This window comes from Rhinopithecus roxellana, chromosome 9 (assembly GCF_007565055.1).
Source record: "Rhinopithecus roxellana isolate Shanxi Qingling chromosome 9, ASM756505v1, whole genome shotgun sequence".
Taxonomy (NCBI): Eukaryota; Metazoa; Chordata; class Mammalia; order Primates; family Cercopithecidae; genus Rhinopithecus; species Rhinopithecus roxellana.
Window position 1 is genome coordinate 95,433,915 of NC_044557.1, and position 27,272 is coordinate 95,461,186.

The 27,272-nt window shown below is 38.7% G+C and overlaps 1 protein-coding gene across 2 annotated transcripts in view; it reads left to right on the plus strand.

Moving 5' to 3' along the window:
- Positions 1 to 27,272, plus strand: part of ADCY8 (adenylate cyclase 8) — a 271,601-nt gene that overhangs the window by 179,179 nt on the left and 65,150 nt on the right. The window contains exons 9-11 of one of the 2 annotated variants that reach the window (XM_030938186.1): positions 6,011 to 6,111; positions 24,473 to 24,674; positions 26,746 to 26,835. The exons of the other annotated variant lie outside the window; for it this stretch is intronic. Coding sequence (XP_030794046.1) covers positions 6,011 to 6,111; positions 24,473 to 24,674; positions 26,746 to 26,835 — 393 coding nt within the window. The remainder of the gene's footprint in view (positions 1 to 6,010; positions 6,112 to 24,472; positions 24,675 to 26,745; positions 26,836 to 27,272) is intronic. 2 annotated transcript variants of the gene reach the window in all.

Consider the following 27,272-nt stretch of genomic DNA (forward strand, 5'->3'; position numbering starts at 1 on the left):
AACGGCTTATACCTGATAGATATTACTGAGTTAAACTGGCATTAGTAAAGGTTGGAGCAAGATGACAATTACAGTTCACTCCACCTAGAAGATTCTGTAATCTCACCTACAATCTTTGATACAAAGACAGAGTGGCCGGGCACAGTGGTTCACGCCTATGAGCCCAGCACTTTGGAAGGCTGAGGCAAGCAGATCACCTGAGGTTGGGAGTTCGAGACCAGCCTGACCAACATGGAGAAACCCCGTCTCTACTAAAAATACAAAAAATTAGCTGGGCATGGTGGCATATGCCTGTAATCCCAGCTACACGGGAGGCTGAGGCAGGAGAATCGCTTGAACCCACAAGGCAGAGGTTGTGTTGAGGTGAGATCGCACCATTGCATTGCAGCCTGGGCAACAAGAGCAAAACTCTGTCTAAAAAAAAAAAAGAAAGAAAGAAAAGAAAAGAAAAGAAAAGAAAGAAAGAAAGAAAAAAAAGACAGAGTACAGTTATAGTTTAGGCAATTAACTAGATAATTGTTTTAGTTATAAGCATCTTATACATATTATAGAAACGTAAGAATTTTTCAGTGCCTTTTAGCTTACAGTCAAAATGGAAAGTCTAGGAAAGCACTATGGTTTTCCTCCCCCTCACCTAGGAAGAGTTCTTAGGACTATCCCAGGCATGGAAACATGGAAGGCTGGAAACTCTGTCCATCACCTCTGTAAGGGAACTTCCCTGATCATCTCTCTGTGGATAAGGAATCTGAAATATATATATATATATGTATTTTTTTTGTTACTGTGATCAGACTGGGGTTTCCCAGCTTCTTTGTGGTGGATCTAAAAACCCCTTCACCCTCATGACTATGATTTCATTTCTGAATATGTCTTTCAAGATAATTCAGGGCCAGAATCCCCAGACATGAACAAAATGAAACACAAGTTTATCCTGCTCCACTTCCTCAGAAGGAACGAGTCTGAATTTCATCAAATCAAATAGGAATTTTCATTTTTGAAATGATTTCTTTATCATTTGAAGATTGTGGTCACTTGTCTTCTGTTGCATTTAAATAAAATCTACCATCTTTTGTTTTCTTCCCTATTATCAGTTCACCCATCCTGGCCTAAAAGGGAGCTCATTATTTTGCATTGCATTGTGCTGAGGATCCATTCGTCAATCAAGAAAATATAGCAGTGGCATTTTATTAAACTAATTCCTAGGCTGTTTCTAATATCCATTCTTTGCCCATATGCTTCACTTTCATTCTAACCAAGATTTACATAGGCTCAAATTTTTAATACATTCCCTTTCTTTGTATCATAAATTCCATCACTGAAATATACCCAAGAAGTCTGAGCATGCATCTATGAACAAGATAGCCTTACTCTGAAAATAGCAAGGAAGCATTAGCCAGTGAGACCCTGCATTCTAGAGCAAAGCTCTTGGATTCTCTATTTGCAATCTGTGAAGGTATGATTGAGTTGCTCAGGTATTCAAATCCTCAGTTTCTTTATCTACAGAGTGAGGATATGATAAACAAGACCTTCCTCAAGAGTTGTAATAATTAAATGAGAACATTCATGTAAAGCACCTAGCACAGCACCAGCCTTGCACTAGATATTAGTCATTGTTATTCAAATTCCTTACCCTAGATTTTGACCCTTTTTTGAATCAACTAAGACCCTAAAGATTGAGAAATGACAATATTCCAAATCCTAATCTAAGATCTCCAAGGAAGTATTTGTAATTTGTTCCAAGTGTCTGAATTTTGCCACCAACTGACTATGACAAGCTCTTTCACATTTCTGATCCTCAAGTTTCTTATCTGAAAAATATATATATATGTGTGTGTGTGTGTGTGTGTATGTGTGTGTGTGTGTGATTGCCAAGTTCTCTTGTAGACCAAGGGGTCAGTAAATTACAAGGGTTCACAGGTCATTTCCAAGAACACTTTTCCTAAGGATCCTATAAAAGTTAAGAATTCTACCCGGTGGTGGGTAATCTTTCAAGAAGCAGGGGGAATAATGAGAATGGGATCTTCTTCCAAGTTAAAAAAAAACACACATGAGATCATAATTTCTTTAGAAGAATCTTTTATAACATGGTGGAAAAATCGGTCAACAACACTTTTGGCATCACCGCTGAGTGCAAGGTATAATACGGTACAGAGGAATAGAAGACAGCATTCTGCAAGGCAACACCATTGAAAAGGCAAGGTTCACATAGATGAAAGTATAGAAGTAAAATAAGTATAATTAATTGATTGACAGTAGGTAACATTTATACAGGGTTATCATGTGCAAGGCACTGTTCTAAGCATCTTATATATATTACCTCATTTCATTCTCCCAGTAACCCTTATGAGATAATTCCTATTATTATATCCATTTTCCAGATAAGGAAACTAAGACATAGAAAGCTTAAAGATTTTGTCCATAGGTGTTACAGCTGGGATTCAAATCCAGTTAATCTACCTCTTGATTAGTTCATGCTCACAACTGAGATATAAAAGGATAAGTGGGGCCAGGTGAGGACAGAACAGGGATGAGACAAGGAGTCTCTAACTTTGGCAGGCATAAGCACACAACTAACTTAATAAAGCTATGAGCCAGAGTGTTCAGACCTTTACAAGTCAGGAGGAAGTGAAATGACTCACTACTCAATCTCAGTACTCTATCATTCTGAGCCAATTAGGAATTTTCTTTTTGAAGTCCTGCTCTCCTTGCTTTTCCAAAGTAACAATGCACCACATTCTGAAACCCAGTATTTTATATTTGATGGTGTCAACTTCACAAATATTGTAAGATTCTTCTTTTATGTGGCTATGCTAGGCACTGAAGTTCAAACAGGAAAATAATAGAATGCTTCAAACTTATGAACTACATTAACGCCAAACTTAAGAGCTGTATTAATGTCCCCATTTGACAGACGAGAAAAGTGAGGTTCAAGGAAATTGGCTTTGCTCACAATAAAATAATGACAGATCTAAAAGCAAAGTAAGTCTTCATACTTTGTCTCTACCCTATTTGCCATCTGAAGAAAATTGAAAATATAATATCTTTTACAACTTTAGTCTGGACAAATGATGATAATGTGACATTTTTTAAGTAATCAGTAAAAAAACATTCATGAAAGGAGTCACAGAGACTCAGGCTTGGGATCTATAGGAAAGGATCTTTTCATAGGATCATGGGCCAATAATAGAAAGGAAGCCTTTACAAAGGAATGAGCTCTCAGGCTCAGGATCTGAGTGTTCAAGTTTAGGGTGTTTGGAATCCTGAGATGCCCTGCTCAGGACCAGAGAAAAGAAACCCACTTTCCAAGATAAAGCAGAGAAGGTCATCGGATGATAGTCAACAGACATTTGAGTAGACATCAAGAATGTTATGAAATGGATTTCTGAATTGGGAAGGCAATGGTCAATTACAACTCCAAGATGCTGTGATAATGATAGTGATGATGACAGGTGATGATGATGATGATGATGATGATGATGATGATGATGATGGATGACATAAAAGAAGAAAAGGGCCAAGCACGGTGGCTCATGCCTGTAATCCCAGTACTTTGGGAGGCTGAAGTGGGTGGATCACGAGGTCAGGAGTTCGAGACCAGCCTGGCCAACATGGTGAAACCCTCTCTACTAGAAATACAAAAATTAGCCAGGCGTGGTGGTGGGTGCCTGTAATCCCAGCTACTTGGGAGGCTGAGGCAGGAAAATCACTTGAACCCGGGAGGCGGAGGTTGCAGTGAGCCAAGGTCGTGCCATTGCACTCCAGCATGGGTGACAAGAGCAAGACTCCATCTCAAAAGAAGAAGAAGAAGAAGAAGAAGAAGAAGAAGAAGAAGAAAGAAGAAAAGAAGAAGAAGAAGAAGAAGAAGAGAGAGGAGGAGGAGGAGGAGCGAGAGAGGAGGAGGAGTGAGGAGGAGGAGGAGGGGAGGAGGAGGAGGAGAGTTCTTATTGGAGAGGAGGAGTAGGTGGGATTAGGGAGGAGGGGATTAGTCTTCTTCTTCTCGGCTCTTAGGAAGAATCTTCCGGAAAAATGAACTGTATTGAATTTTAGTGTACTGATTAACTACACTAAAATTATTCTTAGTGCTGTTTTTAAATGTTCATTATCAAATCTATGCAACCATGCTGGTTTAAAATTAACCAGTAAGATGGCCAGGTGCAGTGGCTCATGCCTATAATTCTAGCACTTTGGGAGGCCAAGGCAAGCAGATCACGAGGTCAGGAGATCAAGACCATCCTGGCTAATCCAGTGAAACCCCGTCTTTACTAAAAATACAAAAAAAAATAGCCGGGCATGGTGGTGGGCACCTGTAATGCTAGCTACCCGTGAGGCTGAGGCAGGAGAATAGCATGAACCTGGGAGGCGGAGCTTGCAGTGAGCCAAGGTTACACCACTGCACTACAGCCTGGGCAACAGAGCGAGACTCCATCTCAAAAAAAAAAAAAAAAAATTAACCAGTAAGCCAACAAAGAATAATTAGATCCTCTGTAATTTGTGGTTAGAAGGAATTCAAACATTTATCTTTCTTTGAATTAACTGTTTTGTGGCTAAATAACTTTCCAGCTGCTCTGGGTAGGCCTCTATGATTGTGACCTGTTCTTGGGTAGCACTATTGATAACTATTAATAATATGGGATTTCTGTGGTTTTATCAGGATTGAGGATGGCTTAGAGTGATTCTTCAGAGCCATGTTCCTGGCTCCCCTCCAGATAATAAGCAGGTTGTCAGCAAGTGGACAGAGGCCTTAATACTGGAGAGTAGAAAAAGCATTCCCCTGCAAAATCAATAACTGTGCAGTCTCTAAACAGCATGGTCTTCACCCAGAGAGCTCAACAACTGCAGGATATTCTCCAAACCTTAGCTATGACACTGAGAAGCAGGGTTCAGTCTAAAACCCAGACCATACCAAGAAGTCAGAAGAGAATAAAAATCATGTAACTATTGATTGCAAACACCATATCAACAACAGATTGGACTGATTTTACTATTTCTTGACCTGACTGAAACCTTGTCTTGGTATTGTGGACATGGAGCCTAAGATGTTATGAGACCTCTATTTGCCAACTTCCTGTATGAAGTAACCATGAAATGCAAATCAGGGATTACAAAGTTCCAAAGTGACTCTTAGTTCTCTGTCCTCCCAAAATAAAATAACCTGCTGGCTACTAGACCTCTCTCTCATTAAGGTCAAATGTGGGGCTTGGTTTAGGCTCATTCTAAGGTCTTTTTCAGTTTAAAAAACTTCCCACCTTCTGGAAGAAGTAGATATTCCCCAGCTTAGTAGCTCCAAGATGGTTACAGAGTCTAGGCAGAAGTAAGGCAAATACGCATTGAGTGCTGACCTTCTAGAAGCTTTTAAAGCTAGACAATGAAATTACTGAGTACTCTGGATAATCAAAATAAAGTTACCACCATTCCCCAGGGCTGCCTTGAGCAGACACAGAAGGGCATCAAGCATATTGGTCTATTAGTCTTGGTTTCTCTTCTGTGAAATGAAAGGGCTGCACTAGCTGGAGATCTCTCAGGCTATTTTCTATTTTAAGAGCCTGAGAATTTATTTTTAATAAGAAAAGGAGGCAGAAAGACTTCCTCGTAAAACATTTCCCTGTGTTCCCAAACTTAACACGAAACAGTGCAAGATCCTTAAATGACTTAAGTTTACTCATGAAGAAAGTCAATGCGAATTTGATTTGCTGCATATATGGATGTGCGCTCTTCTGTTCTGTTAAAATAATGTTAGTTCAGAGGGAGAGGAAGAACTGGATAAGCTCATACAAAGTATCCCTCCCACTGTATTTACTCCTGGGCTCTCACTGGAAAGTTGGCAGGAGGGATGGGGATAATGCTCTGTGAAGGTTTTATTAAGATATGAATTATTCTTAATTTAAAAAAAAAATCTAATTGCCTTGTTTCTTCTTGATGTTTCCCTCAACCTCAAATATCGCTAAAACTTCCTTCTTCCAAAACCCAACTCTGCTGCAAAGTAATTCATTCTCTGTTTTTTTAATTACAGTATTCTCAAATGAGGGATGAAGTGTTCAAGTCAAACTTGGTCTGTGCGTTTATCGTTCTTCTATTTATCACGGCGATACAAAGTTTGCTTCCTTCTTCAAGGTAAATATGAAAGAACTCATTGATCCGGTGAAATATCTTTGTGAGATTCCTCACCTGGAGTCAGCCAGCTGACTTTTCAAAGGATCAGAATTTCAAATAACTGAGTCCAGGACCCATACCAAAACGTTTGACTGTTTCAATGTCTATTCTGGTTGTCTTACTCTGCTAATAATCTCAAAACTCTGCCCAGATAATAATCTTTTTCCCAATCTTAATAAAAAACAACCAGAATGAAAATAGGCCCCACTCTTATTTGACATGACACCTGTGAATGCAGAAAATAAGTATAAGAACCTCAATCACCATTTACTTGTGCTTTTGTTAGTATAATTCATTCACAGATACAGCATCATACCTCCTTGGGTCTGCAAAATCAACACTTTAATAATAATGCAAACACCTGTTTGTGGCCAGCCACTGTTCTAAATACTTTACATACAAAAGCTTCTGGAATCCCCATGACAACCTCATGAGGTAGGTGCCATGATTATCCTCACTTTAAAGAGGAGGGAACTGAGGTTCATAATAGTGAAATAAATTCCCTAAGATCTCATAGTTCCAAGATGTCACTGCCTAGATTCAACCCAGGAAGACTAGCTCTAGAGCCTGGGTTCTTAACCCTCTATTAGACACATATTGTCCAGGTTATAGATGCTCTAGCCAGGATTTGAAGCTAGTTCTGGATTAGTCCAATAGCCATGCTTTTTCATCTCCTCTAAACTATAAGCTAGCTCCTACCTCTTTTCTCAGCTAAATTGCCTTCTCCCTATACTTACCATGAGTTTTCCCCTTTCACGTGATTAAAAAAAAAATCAGCAAATATTTTTTAAATACTTAATACAGGCAAAGGAACATTATAGCCCCTGAGGATGATACAGTTTTGGAAGAAGAGGTTCTGTAACCTCTAAGACATAATTTAGTAGGTGACAAAGACATTAACAATGGCTCCCAGTTACTAAACACTTATACATGCCAGGAAAGTACTACATCTTTTACATGGATTGTCTCAAAAAGCCTCAAAAATAACTGATGAGTGAGGCAGCATTCCAATTCCCATTTGTAGATGAGGATTTATCCCAGGTCACATGTCTGTGTAATATCTGAGCTGAAATTTGAACCCAGAGACAGAGTCTGTGCTTTTAGTTACAAGACTGCTTTGCATCAAAATCAGTGATTCATTCTGACCACATGACTTCAAGGAAAATTTTGCAGAAAAGGATTTGAGCTGAGTAAGATGAGAGAGAAAAAAGTAGGAGACTATTCTATTTAGAAAACTGCTCTGGCAAAGTCATACAAGTGAGAAAGACCTTGTGTCTATAGAATAGTGAGTAAATGTGAGAGCCTATAGCAAAGGGCTTGTGCAAGAATACAGTAGACACTATGGCTGAAAAAGGAGAGAATCAGCAGAAGTTCAATGTTCATAACTATGTTAGACTTTGGAACTGATCCTGAGGGCAGGAAGGAACCCCAGGAGATGTTTAGGAAGACTGTAGCATGATGCTGTGGAAGAAAGATGTTCAAGATAACTAATATGCAAGGGCTGGCCATGCTTGACTTTCCCCCTAATTAGCAGGGTGCATTAGAAAGAGAGAGGGGATTCCGGGAAGATGATGGCACAGATGGTATATTTCTTAATGTCTCAGAATTCTTACAAATTTGACAAACTAGATAGCAAAACCAAAACCTCATAGACAATATTTACAACAAAAAAGGGTGATAGACCAAACATTCCAACATAGAAGTGGGTTGCAGCAATCCCCCAATGACCCCAAAATGTGTGTGATATCAGTACCTGTACGGGAGAAAGCAGAAAGAAGTACTGGGCATGTCACACCGGGGAACAAAAGGATCTATCTCAACATAGTCAGCAGATATGCACTGAGAAGTGCTGTGAGCCAAATTAAGAAAGCAAATGAAAGTGGGAAGGAGTTTGCTCAATCCAATAACATTTTGAAAGGCCTAAAGAACTGGAACCATCAAGACACTATGAACTCGTGAAACTGATCATCTAATCTCCCTCTCATGATAAAGCCCTGAAAGGAACTGGGTGAGTGAAATCAAAATCACTTACAATAAGGGCTATACAGGTTAAAGTGGGAAGGGATTCTAGCTATCATGTTTTGAAACACTACATGAAAGCAACCAAAAAGAACGCTCTATAGAGTTAAAAAAAAAAAATCTTGAACCATGCTATTTCTACAAGTTCAAGGAAGTGTTTTACACAAAAATGAGCAACAAAATATATTGATGCCAATCCTATACTAAGCTATTATAAAAAATAAGACAATAACAAGTAGAATAATCTTCTTATAGTCATTGAAAGCACTTCAGAAAGACTTGCCCACAAAATATATCAAAACTTTAACCTATCCTTTTAAAAGGAGCTCACTTAATGTGGTTCAAGACATGAAATAACAACCTAACCAAAATTAGAAAAACTTAGAAATTTGGAAAGAGAACTCAGGAAATACATAAAAATTTAAAACATATATATATTTCAGAAATGAAGACAGCAAAAGAGAACATACAGCACATAAACACAGCAAAAATTACTTACTTAAGAGATACGGAGGCCGAGCGTGGTAGCTCACTCCTGTAATCTCAGCACTTTGGGAGGCCAAGGCGGGCAGATCACGAGGTCAGGAGATTGAGACCATCCTGGCTAACACGGTGAAACCCCATCTCTACTAAAAATATAAAAAATTAGCCGGGCATGGTGGTGGGCACCTGTGGTCCCAGCTACTCAAGAGGCTGAGGCAGGAGAATGGCGTGAACCTGGGAGGCAGAGCTTGCAGTGAGCTGAGATCGTGCCACTCCACTCCAGCCTGGGTGACAGAGCTAGACTCCATCTCAAAAAAAAAAAAAAAAAAAGAGAGAGAGAGAGAGATAGAAAGTGAAAGAAAGAACATCATTTTTTAAGTCAAAAAGAAAATTAAAAAGATTGACAGAGCCTTCTTCCCCATACCTTAACGTCACAACAACAAGGACCCTGTATACTAACCATGGATACTAACAGCTGAAAGAACTGCAAGACACAGATTCTTTCTGAGGAAGAGTACATAGGGAAGCCCACATCAAGGGGGGAAACTAATACTCTAGAGGAATTTGAAGCTACTGGAACATACAGCTATAGCAAACCTTAAACATAGCTTAACTCCCAGCTATAGTGATATAAATCCTCACAGAAAATATCTATTTACTTCAGTTTCTATTACCTGATACAATATGAACAGTTTTCAACAGAAAATTACAAAACATACAAAAAAAAAAAAAGAGAGAGAAGAGACAAAGAAATCATCAGAATCAAACTCAGATATAACAGTGTTAAAGTTATCATACAGGGAATTTTTAATAACTATTATTAATATATTGAAGGTTCTAGTAGAAGTAGACAATGTTCAAGAAAAAAATGGGCAATATAAACAGAGATCGAAACTCTGAGAAAATCAAAGGAAATAAAAGGAAAGGATAAAAATTTAAAAACACCTAATAGAAATAATGAATACCTTCAATGGGCTCATCAATAGGCTCAGAAGAGCCAAGGAAATAATCAGTAAGCTTGAAGACATGTCAATAGAAACCTCCCTAACTGAAATGCAAAGAAAAAAAGTGAATGGGGGTTGGGCAGGGAACATGGGTCAAAGCATCCAAGAACTCTGGGACAATTTCAAAAGAAGAAATATATGCATAATTAGATTACCAAAAGGAGAAGAAAGGAGAACTAAGCAAAATAAATATTTAAAGTAATAATGGCTAAGAATGTTCCAAAATTAATAACAGACAACAAACCACAGAATCACAGAACCACAGAACTTTAAAGGTTAAATAGTTTGGTTAAATAAAAGTAACCAACCAAGATAAACATCAAAAAAAAAGATACTGTATTCAGACTGCAGAAAAGGAAAGACAAAGGGAAAATATTAAAGGATACCACAGTGAAGGACATCATCTTACCAGAAGCAAGGACATTGCCTTACCTATAAACGAACAAAGATAACAATTACATCAGACTTTTTGTCAGAAACCACGTAAGCAAGAAGAGCATGGAGTCAAGTATTTAAAGTATTGAAAGAAAAACCATCAACCTAGAATTCTATATCCTTTATAAATAGAGAAGAAATACTTTCTCAGAAAAAAACTACATTTTTAGCCAGCATTCCCTGTAAGAAATGTGAAAAAGTTCTTCAAACAGCAAGAAAATAATATAGATCAGAAACTTGGATCTCCATAAAGAAAGAGCATCAGAGAAAAAATAAATGAAGTTAAGTAAAATGTTTTTAGCTTAATCTTAGTTGATCTAAAACATTATTTTTTGTTTAAAGCAACAAGATTAACAATGTATTTGGTGGTTATAAATATGAATAAAAGTGAGATGAACAATAGCAATGTCACAAGGGACATAAGGAAGGAATTGGGAATGCTTTGTTTTAAGGTAACTGCATTACACATGAAGTAGTATGAAGGTTGAGTTACATTAATTTAAAATGCATATTATAAGCTCTTGAGCAAACACTAAAAAAGTTTTTTAAATAAATAAATATAATTGATACGCTAAGAAAAAATAAAATTAAATCATATAAAATGCTCAATCAAAATCAGAGAGAATGTTAAACAAGGTGAACAAACAAAGAATAAATGCAGGGGATGAAAAATATAGTTACAAAGATGATGGCTGTTAAACCAAGCATAAAAATAATTACTTTTTGATGTTAATGGTCTCAATATACCAATTACAAAGCAGAGCTTGTCAGAGTGGATTAAAAAAAGACCCAAATAGATGTTGTATACAAGAAGCCCACTATAGATTTAGACTCAAATAAGTTAGAGAAATGAAGAAATATACCATGCTAACACTAATCAAAAAAAAACTTAAGTAGCTATATTAATTTCACACCAAATAGACTCAGAACAAGGAAAAGTGTCAAAGATAAATATGGAAATTACATAGTGGTTAAAAAGTCATTTCTCTCAGAAGAATTAGCAATATGAACATTTATGTGCCTAACAAGAGAATGTCAAACTACATGAGGCAAAAACTGATAGAACTGAAAGGAAAAATAAATAAACCCACTATTATAGTTGGAGACTTCAACATTCCTCTGTCAGTAATTAATACATCACGTAGGCAGGAAATCATTATGGATATAGATAACCTGAACTTACCTAATCAATACTAATAGACTATTCCACCCAGTGGAAGAAAACACATTCTTCTCAAGCTCACATGGAACAGTAACGAAGGTAGACCCCATTCTGGGCCATAACACACCTTCATAAATTTAAAAGAGGAAAAATAACACAAAGTATGTTCTCCGGTCACAGTGGAGTTAAACTAAAATTCAGTAATAGAAAGATAGCTAGAAAATTACAAAACACTTGGAGATTAAATAACACATTCTTCAATCACACGTGAGTGAAAGAAGAGATTTCAAGAGACATTTAAAAATATTTTGAACTAAATGAAAATGAAAACACAACTTACCGCATTTGTGGGATGCCATGAAAGCAGTGCTTAGAGGGAAATTTATATTAAATGCATATATTATAAAAGAAAAGAGATCTAAATAACAATCTAAGGTTCTACCTTGGGAAACTACAGAACAAAAAGCTAGTTAATCTTGTAACAAAAAGGAGAAAATAAACCCTACCAATTAGGGCAAAAATCAATAAAACTAAAAACAGGAAAACAATAAAGAAAATAAACAAAATTAAAATTTAGTTCTCTGACAATATCAATAAAATTGATAAACCTCTAGCCAAGCCACTCAAAATAAAAGAAGACACAAGTTACCAACATCATCATTGAAAAAGTGGTTCTCACTGGTGATCCCATGAACATTAAATAATAAGAAAATAATATTACAAACAACTCTATATCCATAAATTTGATAGCTGGGATGCAATGGACCAATTTGTTGAAAGACACAAACTATCTACATTCCAATGAGAAGAAAAAGACAATCTGAATAATCTTATATCTATTTAATAAAGGTAACCAATAATTTTTAAACTTACAAGAAGTAAAACATCAGACCCAAATGGTTTCACTGGTGAATTCTACCAATATTTAAAGAAAAGGCAATACCACTTCTCCATAACCTCTTAGAAAACAGAAGGAGAGGGGACAATTTCTAATTCATTTTATCGGGTCATATTACCCTAATACAAAAACCCAGTGAAAACATTGAAGTAAAGGAAAACTACCAACCAATATCTCATAAACATCAACATAAAATCTCTCAAAAAAATATTAGCAAATGAAATCTAACAATGTGTAAAAAGAAGTATACACCCTGGTCCAACAGAACTTCTCCCAGGCATGCAAAGTTTATTCAACATTCTAAAATCAAACAATAGTGATTCACCATATTAGTAAGTTAAAGAAGAAAAATTGTATCATCATATCAATTGCCAAAGAAATGCACTGGATAAAATTCAATGTCCATTTATGTTAAAAACTCTCAGGAAACTAGCAATAGAAGGGAACTTCTACAACTTGATAAAGAATATCTCCCCCCCCCCAAAAAAAAGCTATAGATAACATCATCTTTAGTGGTAAAGGACTGGAGCTTCCCCCCTAATATCAGAAACAAAACAAAAATACACTCTCACCACTTATATTTAATATCATTTTGGAAGTCCTAGCTATTGAAACAAAACAATAAAAGGAAATAAAAGGCATACATATCAGAAAGGAAGAAATAAAACTATGTTTATCCACCAATGACATGGCTTTCTATACAGAAAATCCCAAAGGATCCACCAAAACATTTCTAAAACTAACAAACAAATATAGTCAAGTCACAGAATACAATGTCAATATACGAAAGTCAATTGTTTTCCTCTATATCATCAATCTAACATTGAAATCTGAAATTAAAGAAACAATGTTATTTATAATAGCACCAAAAATGAAATACTTAAATATAAATTTAACAAAATTTGTATAAGATCTGTGTATAGAAATCTTCAAAACACTGATGAAATAAATCAAAGATGTAAATAAATGAAGAGATATTCTGTGTTCATGGATTAGAAGACTTGATATTGTTAAGATGTTAATTTTTCCCAACTTGATCTATAGGTCAATGCATTGTCAGTCAAAACTTCAGCAAGCTATTTTATAGATATCAACAAACCAATGCTAAAGGTTATATGAAAAGACAAAGAATGTAGCATAGCCAACACAATACCATAAAAGAATAACAACAAAGCTAGAGGATTCACCCTACCTCATTTTAACACTTACTATAAAGCTACAGTATGATGCTAAAGAAAGAATAAACACATCACTCAATAGAACCGAAAGGAAAGCCCCAAAAATAGACCTACACAAATATAATCAATTGATTTGCAGCAAAGATGCTAAGAAAATTCCATGGAGAAAGGATATTCTTTTTAACTAATGGTACTGGTAAAATTGGATGTCCAATTATCAGCAAACTAACACGGGAACAGAAAACCAAACACTGCATGTTCTCACTCATAAGTGGGAGTTGAACAATGAGAACACATGGACACAGGGAGGGGAAGGGAACATCACACACCGGGGCCTGTCGGGGGTGGAGGGCAAGGGAAGGGAAAGCTTTAGAACAAACACCTAATGCATGAGGGGCTTAAAACCTAGATGATGGGTTGATAGGTGCAGCAAACCACCATGGCACATGTATACGTATGTAATAAACCTGCACATTCTGCACATGTATCTCAGAACTTAAAGTAAAATTAAAAAATAAATTAAAAAATTGAGTATCCATATGCAAAAACTTGAGCCTATACACAGACCTTAAACCTTCACAAAAATTAACACAAGATGGTTTATATACCTAAATGCAAAATTATAAAATTTCTGGAAGAAAACATAAATAAAATTTGGTTTTGAATTTGGTGATGAGTTTTCAGACACACCACCAAAATTATGATCCATGAAAGAAAAAATTTATAAGTTGGACTTTACTGAAATTTAAAATGTCTGATCTATGGAAGACACTGTTTTGAGAATGAAAATACAAACCACAGACCAGAAGAAAATATTTGTAAAATATGTATCTGGGAAAAGATTTGCATCCAAAATATTCAAAGAACTCCTAAAACTCAAAAATTAGAAAACAACTCAATTTTTTAAATGGACAAAAGATTTAAACAAACAACTCACCAAACAAGATATACAGATACCAAATAGGCATGTGAAAAATGCTCAACATCGTTGGCCGTAAGGGAAATTTAAATTAAAACAATGACCTACCACTACACACCCAGTACAATGACTAATATATAAATCAATAAATAAGTAAATAAATAAATAACCATCAATACCATTTGCTGGAGGGAACAACAACAAAAACTCTGTGGCATATCCAGACAATGAAGTAAGATTCCACTATAAGAAGGAATAAGATATCAGCCACACAAAAACATCAATGAACCTTAAATGCCATATTCCTAAGTGAAAGAAACCAGTATGAAAGGCTTTATACATATTATTCCATTTATATAATGTTCTGGAAAAGACAAAACTATAGAAATGGTAAATAGATCATTAGGTGAGAAGAGTTTGGGGAATGAGGGAAACGAGAATTAAATAGATGAAGTCCAGCATGTTTCTTAAGATGGTTCATTCAGTGTACTGTAATGGTATATACCTGACACGATGCATGTATCAAAACCTATAAAACTTTACAGCACAGAGAATGAACTTTAACATATACAGGCTTTAAAACATTTTATTTAGGAGTTTAGGGGATCCCATGATGGAATCAGACTGTGACAAAAGAATCTGTGTTAAAAGTATATGAAGCAACCTCCCTGAAGGGGATGTGGGGGGTAAAACGGTGTACTAAGTAGCTTTGAAAATGAAAGAAGTTTGTAGGATTAAAGGCAAGAGAAACTGCATTTAAGCACTGTACTCTAGTTGATATAGGAATTTCCCACTGAGGCATGGATTAAGAATTTGCAACACCTTTATGTGTATACCGGAACTAAACAATTGTGTAAATGAATGGCAGATGGTGGGAGTCAGTTTTCTCATTGTTGGAATGGAAGTTTACATACAAGCGAAGGGAGAAAGTTAGAAAGATCCCTGTGGTAATGGATTACAGTTGGAGACATCTATATGAACTCATGCATAGCTTAATATAGATAGAGATGATTACATGTAGGAATATTTATAGATATGTTTATATGCACAGGTTGGAATATACACATTCATTTCCTTTCTTTGTCAGTAGAGAGGGCCTGGAAACAATGGCACCTCAGTGGTAATGAGCACATCTACCACTCACATCTTGGTTTCTAATGCCAATATCCAATAAAAGGAACCAAGGATCCTTGGAGAACTGTCTGATTTTAACAGTGGGGCAGGAAATATACAAGATTTGCCTTGGCTATCTCATAGGGCCAGAAAATAAGAATGTGTTAAAACATACATACATACACATACACACACACAAACACACACACACACACACACATATACATGATAATGGGAGTATTTCAAAGGGACACAGGAGCCAACAAAAGAGCCCACAAGGGCCAAAGCTGGAATAAATTGAGGAACAAAATAAACAATGTAGTGTTTATTTATAATCTACAATATAAAATATCTGCCAGTCCATATTAATATAAACTAATGGTATGTCTCCCATGCAGAGAAAGTCTACACATTCTATGAAGATAATCCATCCTCAGTGAGGAGGAATTTAACTCCCCACTCCTTAAGTATGGGCAACAGCAAAAGTGACTTTCTTTCAAAGAGTAAGCTATGTACAGGGGGCAAACATGGAGAAACCTTACAAACACTACCTCAGCCAGGGGATAAAGGTTAACACCAACAATGATAAGTTATGTTGATGGGATCTAGTAACTACGGCACATAACCTCTGTGGTCTTCCTCCCCAAACCCATAATGTAATCATGAAGAAAATTTCAGACAAATCTCAATTGAGGGACAGTTTACAAAACACCTCACCAGTGTTCCTCAAAACTGTCAAAGTCATTTAAACCAAGGGAAGTCTGAGAAAATGTCACAGCAAAGAGGCACCTAAGGAGATATAACAACTAATTAAATGGAAGATGATATCCTGGACTGGAGAAACACCTCTGGGAAGATTTAGAAAGAATGACCAACTCTGCATCTATGAGCATACCTCAGGGCTAGATTGTGGTCTTGAAGTAATATCTCTGTTTTAAAAAAAAAAAAAAATTGGAGATATGGCTAATTTTAGGGCTGGAGCAGGAAATATGCTAGACAAGCCTAGAACATCTTGTCCTACAAGAAAGCAAGGATATCATCAAACACTATTAGGATCATGTCAAAAGAACTCAGGAGCCACATTATAGAAGTTCCCACTGTCCAAGGACAGAATAATTTGAGCTGTAACAGGGAAAATTATTAAAACACTTATGAAAACCCAGCAAATTTATTTAGCATTATGAGTTTGTAATGATTTTTTTAAGTCTGTAGTCTTTAGTGGATGACAGGGAACTGGCTGATTATCTAGAAAACTTGTAAAAAAGTGAGATAAACAAGTGTCTTTTCTGTATGGACTGTACCATAAGATCACTAAATAGTAAGTGAGGGGAAATATCATAAAAGAATTTTATGATATCCTAGCTAAAACATCTTAAAGAAATAAAAGAATTAAAATATCATCATATTCCAACCCATAATGAATTAATGGATCTACAAATTGAGCATCAGAGGATGCTATCAACACAAATAAGAGAGACAACCATACCTCCCAGTGGGGGCGCACAATACCACCTATGGTCTTACCAGTGGGATCAAACCTACATTTGATCAGGCCTTTGAATCCAGCTTCCAGTTTTCAGGAATTATAGAGGACAGAGAATGCTGAATAAGTGCACACCAGTAAAATCCAGAGAGTGAGAAATGCTATGAGGTCAGAGGCATGTGTTTTTCAATAAATACATTGTAAGGAAGATAAAAGGATAAAGATAGAAGTTATAGATTTTAAGATTTAAAAGACAAATCAGATTTAATAAAAATGGGTGAGACTAAACTGTAGTGTCTATAAAGAAAGGATAAAACTATAAAGAAATGGAAATGGAAAGTGATTAATTGAGGTTGAGAGAGAGGATTATGACTCAGACAGGGCTCATGGATGGGCTTTTGGTGTGCCCTGCGAAGTTCTATGTCAGGAATTGATGGTCATTACAAAGGCAAACACTGTAAGAACGAATTAAGCTGTACTTTTGTGTGGTTTTCTTTATGCTTCACTGTACCGTTTTTAAAGTTATTAATGTGGGGGGAGGCTTACCTACTGTTGCCAAATGTGGACTAGGAGTCCTCCCACCAATAGCCACTGATGGTTATTATGTTCCAGACTTGTTCCAAACACTAGGAATAAATCTCAAAACAAAAAAAGATTACAAGAACAAAATCCCTGCCCTCCTAGACTGTATACTCTGGTGAAATTAGACTAAGACATAAGGAATATATATATATCAGCCCAGGTGTATATACTACATACATAGCTCCTTATATACTACGAAGGTAGACACATAGGTAGATATGTATATGCTATGTATGTAGATATTTATAGTTATCCAATTAATAAATCAGAAGAAGGGTACCAGAGAATACCAGGAAAGAATGAGTTTCTTGACTGCCTAAGAGCCTGTGAGGACTAGGGTCCTGAGAGAAGGTACCTCAGGGTGGCGAGCTGTGAGTGTTGGTGGGGCCTTGCAAGATTCAGCCCAAATCTGCTGGGCTCCTCTAGTCACTCTTGTTGATGGGAAGGTGGTAGACAAGAAGGGCATGGCCGTGTCTGTTGCTTCCTCTGGACTCCTGGAGCTCAAGGTGTTGACATTCTCAGCAAAAACGCAACAAACATCAGTGTGACAGTTTGTGCTGGAGAGAGGGGATATACAGTCAGGGTCTTTGCCATCATAAAGCTGATCATCTAGTAGGGCTAAAAGACAATTAGCCGAACAGCTATCATACGGGGTGATGACTATTGTGATAGGAAAGGTGTAAGCTGGGATTCGATGTGTGGGAGTTGGGGTGAGGCAAAAGCAATCCTTTTGCCTCTGGAGCAGGCTCCACAGAGGAAATGACAGTGACAGCTCACCTGGCTCCTAAAGGAGCTCACCAGGTCGTGGAAAAGACTGAGAAGGATTAAGAGGAGGAAGGGCTGGGAATAGAGCATTCTGGAGGTTGTGAAGCTCTTTAAGGAGTTGTGACTGGTTGGCAGAGGAGTTTTTATTGAAGCATTTTTAATGAAAGAGATGATGTGATCAGATTCATGTTTAGAAGGCTCATAATGAATGGGGATGGTGGAGAGGTAGGAGTGAGATCTGGATTTGGAATGACCAATTAGGAGGCAATTAAAAAAAAAATCTGGCAAGAAATAATAAGGACAAGAGAGTGGGCAGAAGGGTGGACAGAAGAGGAAGAACTTTTAAAATATTTAGGGCAGAGAGTTGATGGTTCAGTGACTGACTGGATGTGGGGGATGAGAGAGATGGAGAAGACCAGGATAAGCCCAAGGATGTGTACTTGGCACTGGACAGGAGAAGGGGCCACTGTCCTCCACGAGAAACGAGCCTCAGGCTTCCCAGCTGGCCTGGACAGGATTTCTTTCCAGGTGGTGTGATGGGGGCAGGGGAGGGGAGCAAGCCTTGATGCCCTGGTTCCTGGGGTTCAGGGGGAAGAGACCTGGACCCTCACACAGCAGCTAGTCAGAAGGAGTCTCCGACTCTAGAATTCAAGGTGAAGCCCATAACTGAAATACAGCCCACACCCCAACCTCACCTAGCGAAGAGAAAAATCCTGACAATGAAGGAAGCTGAACTCTGACCAGACAATCCATATGCTGTGGGAATTGGGTGGCCCATTTACCCCAGACACAGCAAAAGCTTTCTTTAATACGTGCTGGTTCCCTCTCCAACTCATTTTGTTTCTGTTTGATGCTTTGTAACTGAACAGATGGTGGGTGCTTTTCACTCATATTTCTTCTGTCCTGGATTTTTTTTGGCAGATGAGGCAGTCTCCACTCATATGACCACAGCTAATTCTTAGCCCTCAAAGCAAAAATTAATGGACTCTGGCATAAAAAAAAAAAAGAGAGAGAGCGAGAGACAGACAGTGCTTACCCAGCTCTTTCCTTTAATTTCCACCTGCGCACAGATGTTCCTCTCCAAGAAGGGTAAACAAAGGAAAGACTAGAAAATACTTCTTGTGACTATAGAACAATGTATCTGGTCTGCATGTGGTGATGAGAGAGAGACAAAGATGCAGAAAGAGAGACAGGGATGCAGGGAGAGGGAGGGAAGGGGAAAAGAGAGAGAGATAGTGACCTAGAGAGGGAAGGAAGGGAGGGAGGGATGGAAGGAGGAAGGAAAGAGGCAGGCACTGGGTCTTATTATTTTCTGTGCATTATACTACCTATATGTATGTATTTAACCTCTCTGAAACCTCTGTTTCCTCATCTGTAAAATGGGAATGATAATGCTCACTTGCCAAGACTGCAGTAAAAATTAAGTTAACCAAGCCTATTTCTGGTAAATTCCTTTTTGGAGTCACAGTATTTTCATCTGTTGAAAGGGCTAAGAATATCTTTCTTCAGGGTTGCTGCAAGGATCAGATACACTATTGCACTCATCGAGTCTGCAGATTCTAAAGTGTTGTCCAAGTGCCATCTTTCAGTATAACCTGAGTTTTTGTTTCGTATTGCACCGCAAGCTGCTATAGGCTGTTCACGCCTCCCACTGATTCCTGCCTTCCCAGCAAATGTCAAACCACAATATCAATACAAACCATTTTAAAGACAGACTGCAGAGAATAATTAGGACTTAATGTCTAGAAATGATTTGGATAGAACTTTGCAAAGCCTGTCATTCCTTTTGAGACTCGATTTCAGAAATGAAAGGTTTCCTTGCCTCTTATGCGCACCAACAATGCAAAAGCAAATTCAGAACTCCTGGATGCCTGAGTGGCTCTATAATTAGATAAAATGTACAATCTGATGTTATAATGTTTACATGTAAACAAATAAATGAATGCTGAGGAACTGCCGCAGAGATTTCCAGAGAAATTTAATATACAGTGCTAATACCTTTGCTTAAAAAGCTAATCTTGTAATTAATACCCTTGCCATAGAACTTTAATGTGCCTTTGATATCCTGAATTTCATGATGAATAGAGAAAGAGAACTAACATTTCTTTAAATGTGTATTATACTACTTTATGACGTTGTTTAATCTCAGAGCCTCCTTTAAAATGTAGGCTTAAAAAAATTCCCGGTTTTACAGGTTAAAAAGTAATTCTCAGAGGAATCAATTACCTTGCCCATGACCGCACTACTAGTTATGTTTCAGAACTATAGGTTCAAACATTTAAGGCTTTGCTGTTGCCACTGGAGCACATGGCCTGTTTTTCACCTCCCTTTCCCTTTTACAGCAAACCAAGGAGAAAGTCATTTAAAACTGTGTCAGGCACTCAGATGAGTTCTGTGTGCAAATCCTCCCACACAGCCCTGCAGATACCCTGATGAACTCCCCACCATGCCAAAGATTACACAAAATTTCAATCGCTAAATGGGAAAAAAAAAAAAAATCAGTTTTACAAATTTCTAAACAATTGCCCATGTAGCCTATGCAAAACTATGATAAAAGCTGGTATACAGAATGTGGCTAAAGTCAAGAGACCACATGGCCTCCATCCTGAATCTCTTCTCTGCTGGCCCTCAGATCCCACCATTAAACTCTGGTATGAGATCTACCACTATGATGCTGCCAAAGAACAAACCAGCGCACACCCACCAGCGTCAAAGGTGAATGAGGCAGACCTGAGAAGGTGCCATCTGTGCCCAGAGCCAGGGTTAAGCCAACCTGGGCTTTCTTCTTTAAAGGCAGAGATACCCCAGCCAAAGAGAAAATATGGTCAGCCCTCCTCCCATAGGGTAGATCAAGGCTCTGGCTTCCCTGTCGTCTCAGTGGATCGAAGAGGAGGAGAATATAAGCATCTGAACTATGCATAAACACTGACCTTTAACAATGACCCTGCCCTCCAAGGAAAATGAGGTCCACTGAGCACCTCCGACAGTTTCTGGATTCGCCCTTCCTCCTTCCTTGGAGAAAGATAGTGAGCAGGCAGAGGAATAGTCTGGGCATGTAGGTGGAAGTCTTCTTCCTTATGAAGGCTTCTGAGGGGAAGAGCAGAGTCTTCTCTTTCCAGAAAAAGCATAAGTTAATGAATACTTATTGAGCGCCTTCTGTGTACTCAGCCCTATGCCAGGTGTCATGGAAGAATCCAAAGGAAAGCTGAGCCTTACATGAAGAACAGGACACGCCATGTTAAGTGCCCATAAGGCAGAAGAAGGTGCATAGCACTGGGGGCAGACTGCACATAGTTCAACATTGCCCAGACCATGGGGTGCAGAAGGGTGAGGGAGGAGAAAAAAGACAGGAAAGAGCCAAGGGCAGATACTCAAGGCCCTGTATGCCATGCGGAGGTCCACAGCCAGTGGTGGCCATGTAAGAATTTGAGGCTCCAGCTGAGCGTCCTTCAAACCTGCCTTTCCCTGGTTTGCTTCTGCCTCACACTTTGAAAAGAGACATTTTTATCCTGGTTCGTTGCCTCCTGTGACTGAGCCACATGAGCCTTGCAATTGGCCCCCTCTCTCATGGGACTTCCTGACAAAATGATCCACCTGCATTCTCTTTCATTTATCTCCCCCGATGCCCAGAAATAATGGTGTGTTGTCAGGGAGTGTTTTTCCAGCCTGTTTGGAGGGAAGTTTCCCATCTGCCTAGAGCCCTCTGGGAACTCACTGATGCACCAACCTTCTGTTCTTATATAGAACTCCTACAGAGATTTCTTGTCAAGGTGATCCATAAAATCAAAACTTTGCCAGTGAAAAACAAAACAAAACCTCTACCAACAATAGCTGAGGCTGTGGGAGGAGTCACTTTCCAGTCTTAAGGTAGCTTCACCATGCAGAGGAAATTGACATTCTTGATTACTCTTTCTTTGTGAATTTCTTATCCCCCCTGCTGCCACAATGCCATGCACTCCTGCTCTCCTGCTTATCTAACCACATTTCGTAAATTCCCTTTGCTGCCTTCTCTCCTTCCAGCCCATTAGCATCTCCCACAGCTCATCTTGGGTCCTCTTGATTCTTGCTGTACACACTATCCTTGGGCAAATACTTCCATTCCTCGATCTTCAATCACCACCTATTCCCTCCAGCCTCAGAGTTCCTCAGTTGTCCCTCACCGCCTGGACATCTAGATATCTGTAACTGAATGATCCACAAGTACCAAACATCCATTGTGTCCAAAATCAACTTTATCAACTTATCTCCTGTACAGACTAGCTTCTTTTCCTGCACTTACTCAGTTACAATGGAAAGACATTAGTGTCATCCTTAATGACTTCCCTCTCTCAAATACCCCCTACACATACATACAAAACACATATTAATATACCTCCACATCTTTCCCTGCATCCCCCAATTATCATACTGTTCCTGTGTTCCTCCCTCATTAACTCATGCCTCAACTATTTAAATCTGCTAAACACATTTCCTCTTCACTTCGTCCTCCACCTCCCACCACAGTTGTCTTTCAAACACACAGATTTGATTACTTCCTTCTGCACACTGCCTACAGGACAAAGCTCCTGAGCACAGCCACACTGCCTCGGTTATTGGGAAACTCTAAAGACACTGGTCACTCTCATTCTTCTGATGTTTTGCTCATGCTCCCCGCTCTTCCCTATCTGCAAGCCTTCTCTTTAACCTTCATGGCCTAACCCAATGTTACCTCTTTTATGAAGCCTCCCTTGATTCCCTTTCCTATTTTTCAATTGATGTTTGTTTATAACTCTTTATAGATCCTAGCATAGTATATAAATAGTTTATCATTTGCATATTTACATTCCTCTCTCAGTGGTGATCACCTAGATGAGGAAGATGTGTCTTTGGCCCCAGTACCCCGATGCCTGCCACTGTATACCCAGGAAGAAGACTTGTTGAATGAATAAATATTATGATGAAACCATAAAAGCAAAAAAGATTAATGCAAACACAGGAGATCTATTACTTACCAAAGTGATTAGAATATCAGAATGGTATAACAGAGTGGACTTTAAGTTCTGGCTCTGACACTGACCAACTGTACGATGCCTGGGAGGTTTCTTCCCTCTGAGCCTTGAATCCTCATCTGGAAAAAAAAAAAAAAAAAAAGAGAGATAAAAAGACCTCTTTGGTTTATTCTAAGGAACGGAAATGAGATATTATATATAAAATGCTCAGCATAGTAGCTAACACATGATCAGAACTCAATACATTATTTATACTACTGTTATTAATATTACATAAGAAGTTTAAGGAGGAGGATAGTAAGAGATAGTGTTAGGAAAAGAAGGCGAGTTCAACTTTATTTGCTAAACACACATTTATTTAGCACTGGCCAGTGGAAGATATTAAATGCCAGATGAATACACCTCAATTTATAGAAAAAGGAGCAGATATAAACTCTCCCACCACTTCTATCAAGGTACCCTTTAACACCTGCATGAGTTTGCTGACTGAAATAGAGATGAAAAAATTAGAGCTGCCAGTGTAGGACATAAATGGCTAGACACAGAGTTGAGAACAGTTAATTCCCAAGGAGAAGCAGCATGCATGGTGATAAACAGGTTGATAGGAGAGACAGGAGTTAAAGATGCCTCCAGAGATGGAGTTTTAGATCACAGCCTTACTAAGCATCCTGACACCAAGCACAGGTGTCCAACCGACACAGGCTACCATGGGACAGAGTTTTGATGAGAGCTTGAAACTCAAGATGTAAACTTGAGAGCAATGCTGATACCTTGGACAAGGATGAGTTCTCCTTACCCATGTCTCAAATAACTTCTGGTATAGTCCATGAAAACCACAGTAACCAGGAACCAAACTGAGCAACTTAAAACCAATGCCAAATCCAATTCTTGTTATCAGGATAGATGGAGGGAGAAAGTTTCATAAAACCCACCTTGAAAGGGAAAGGGTATGTGGGTTCATCCCACAGCCAGAGTGTTGATACCAAACTAGAGTGGTGTGTTGCCATGACAGCAGTTGTCTAGTGACAAAAATTAATAATAAGAGGGGAAAAGTGGGCAGGAGCAATAAATCAGGCCAAATATTGTTTTTTGCAAAGTTTCTCAATAGAGAAAGTGCTCTAGGGATGCATGTAATTTATAAAAATCTCTCCTGCTCGTAACCTTTTTCTTGGACAAACAGACCTTTCAAAGAATTGTCCGATGCAAGGGATGGGAAAGGGAGACCAGGAATAGAATTTCAGTGTTGCTCAGACAACTGATGCCAATGATCCAACATTCTGTGTTTCCCTGCAGAGTGATGCCAATGACCATCCAGTTCTCCATTCTGATTATGCTGCACTCGGCTCTGGTCCTCATCACCACAGCAGAGGATTATAAGTGTTTGCCCCTCATCCTCCGGAAAACTTGCTGTTGGATTAATGAGACCTATTTGGCCCGGAACGTCATCATCTTTGCATCCATCTTGATTAATTTCCTGGGTGCCATCTTAAATATCGTAAGCATCCCACATCCACCAACCTTCTGGTGTCTAGTGTGCAGTTGAGCATGAAGTTTATGGAGCCTGCAGCTTCCTGCATTACCCTTCCTTGGTACCAGTTACCTTTATGTGCCTGGTCTAGCCCCAAGCTTAGGGACAGATAACAAAGATGTGGCTACTGCCAAAACTGTGCATTTTACTGTTGGAAAATTGTCTATTTTCCAGTGGGATAGGTTATTTTCTCCAAAGGAGTTCCAAAAGCCCTTCAATTTCCATATTGTCAGTGGCCAATTACATTGTAAATAAGAGTTACCATTTATCAAGTACCAGTACCTACCTGCTATGTGCCATGCGCTGAAGGAGGACCTTTACATATTTTTCATATTTAATCCTCACGTAAACCCCGTGAGGTAAGTTTCATTATCCCCACTTTATGGCTGAGGAAACTGAGGCTCAGAGACATGAAATAACTTGCTAATAAGTTCTGTCTGACTCCATGACCCTCGCCCTTCTAATATGCTAAATTGTATCTCTGGGAGTGGGAGTGGGGTAGGGGAAATGGAAATGAAATAGCTGCCATTTATTGAGCACCTACTATGTGCTACAGGTAGGTATTATTGTCCCCATTTAATGGATGAGGAAACTGCATTTCAGGAAAGCTGAGTATCTCGCCTATGACTTTCTAAGAGTTTGTATTTCACGTGACACATAGAACTCAGATGAATTTCCAACTGCCATGATATTTATCACTGTTTAATTTGCTGATCCACATTGTCATGGTTTCATTTTCTCTTGAGAATTGTACCATGGTAGCTATAGGTATTTTCTGTGCTTTTACAAGTAGTCTGTGTTGTCCATGACTCAGGCAGCTAGATTTTTGAGGTGATTTGTTTGGTTCCAGGTCTTAAACTTGGCATGTTGAGAGAGGCTAGTTGAGGCATTGTCATGTGGTTGAATCCATCACTCTGTCTTTTGGGCCTCAGCGAGGGTCCCCAAGTGTTCAGGGACCCAAGCTATGGACTCCCACAATTGTTGGCCTGTGACTTAGAGGCCTAGACTGCCTGAAATCACTGTCCAATTTGGCCCAGTAATTACTTAAGTTCTGTGGTTGTCCTTCTAGTGAAGGCTCTACGGATAAAGGAAAAGAGGAAAAGGAAAGTTATCATCTAATTTAGTTCATCATCTAATGAATATTTTATAGATTATGATAACTGAAATGGAAGTACATGGGATCAATTGATCACAGGTTGCAGAGAAGTAGCCAGGATCTCAAATTAAGTCTTGATAACAAATTAGATATTTCAGGGGTGCAGAATTTGTAAGTAATCCCAATGAATCTAGGTCAGGGTTACTTCTGGAGCCAACTGTGCCTCAGTGGGTAGTGTGGTAGGAAGATCAGAGGCTTTGGAGTCAGATAGACCTGTGTTCAAATCTCAGATCCACCAGTCACCAGCTCTGCGACCCTGGACAAGTTACTTTACTTCTCAGAGTTTCATATTTTTCAATTGTAAAATGGGGATTAAAAATAGCAGCTACATCACAAGGTGGTTGTGAGGCTTTTTTATACAAAGTGTCTGGCACAGAGGAGGCATTTGGCCAGTGGTAGTTACTCTTTTCCTAATACCACAAAATCTCCTGCAGCAACTTCTGCCCTAGGAAATGCCCATCACCCCAGTGCTAAGAATCTTTCTGGAAAACGTACCCCTTCAGATTCTTCAAGTCCTCCCAGCTGTTGATCTGGAGACAGGCTATGAGTTTACCCGAGACCTCTTCTCCTGCCGTCTGGCTTTCTCTTCTGAGCTCCACAAGCACACTCCAGTGACCCCAAGTGATGGGGCCAACAGAGCAGTCTAAACTTAGTTTCATGACTGGCTTACAGAAGCTGTTTCTGAGCAAGCACTTGTTTTTTAAATAAAAGAAATCAAAGCTGGCACTTTGGCACTTCCATTCTGACTTCAAGCCCCCTCTAGGGTTCAGTCTACCCGTGCTGAAGCACGGCCACTGATAGCACACTGCTCCATTTCCAGCACTCACACTGACTTTGTTGTTCCTGTTTTTGTTTTTGTTGTTCTTTTTTTTTAATCCGCAGCTGTGGTGTGATTTTGACAAGTCGATACCCTTGAAGAACCTGACTTTCAATTCCTCAGCTGTGTTTACAGATATCTGCTCCTACCCAGAGGTATTTATTTACGAGCTCCCCTTGGTGAGAGTTGGACACAGATATATCTCTACCAGCTCTAAATAAACAAGACTGGCTGAAGGGCCATAGAAAGTACTCAAGAGGCCTGTTTTCCTTCTTCTGCCTCTTCTTCTTTCCTTTTTCTTCTTCCCCTTTTCTGCCTTTCCTTCTCCCCTTATATTTTGTTTCCCAGCCCTCTTTCCTGCTCCCTCCTCTGCCTCTTTTTCATCTTTACACCTTCCTCATTTATTTCTCCCTCTTTCTCCTCCTTTTCTTCCTTTTCACCTTTCCTTCTATCCATTTTCCATTTGCCCTTATCTCTTCCTTCTCTATGCATTTCTCCTAGCTTATTTGTAAAATCCTGTAGCAGAATATACTGTTATCTCCATTAGCAGGCAGAGTTCTTTCTCAAACAGTGTTTGCTGCATTAAGGAAAG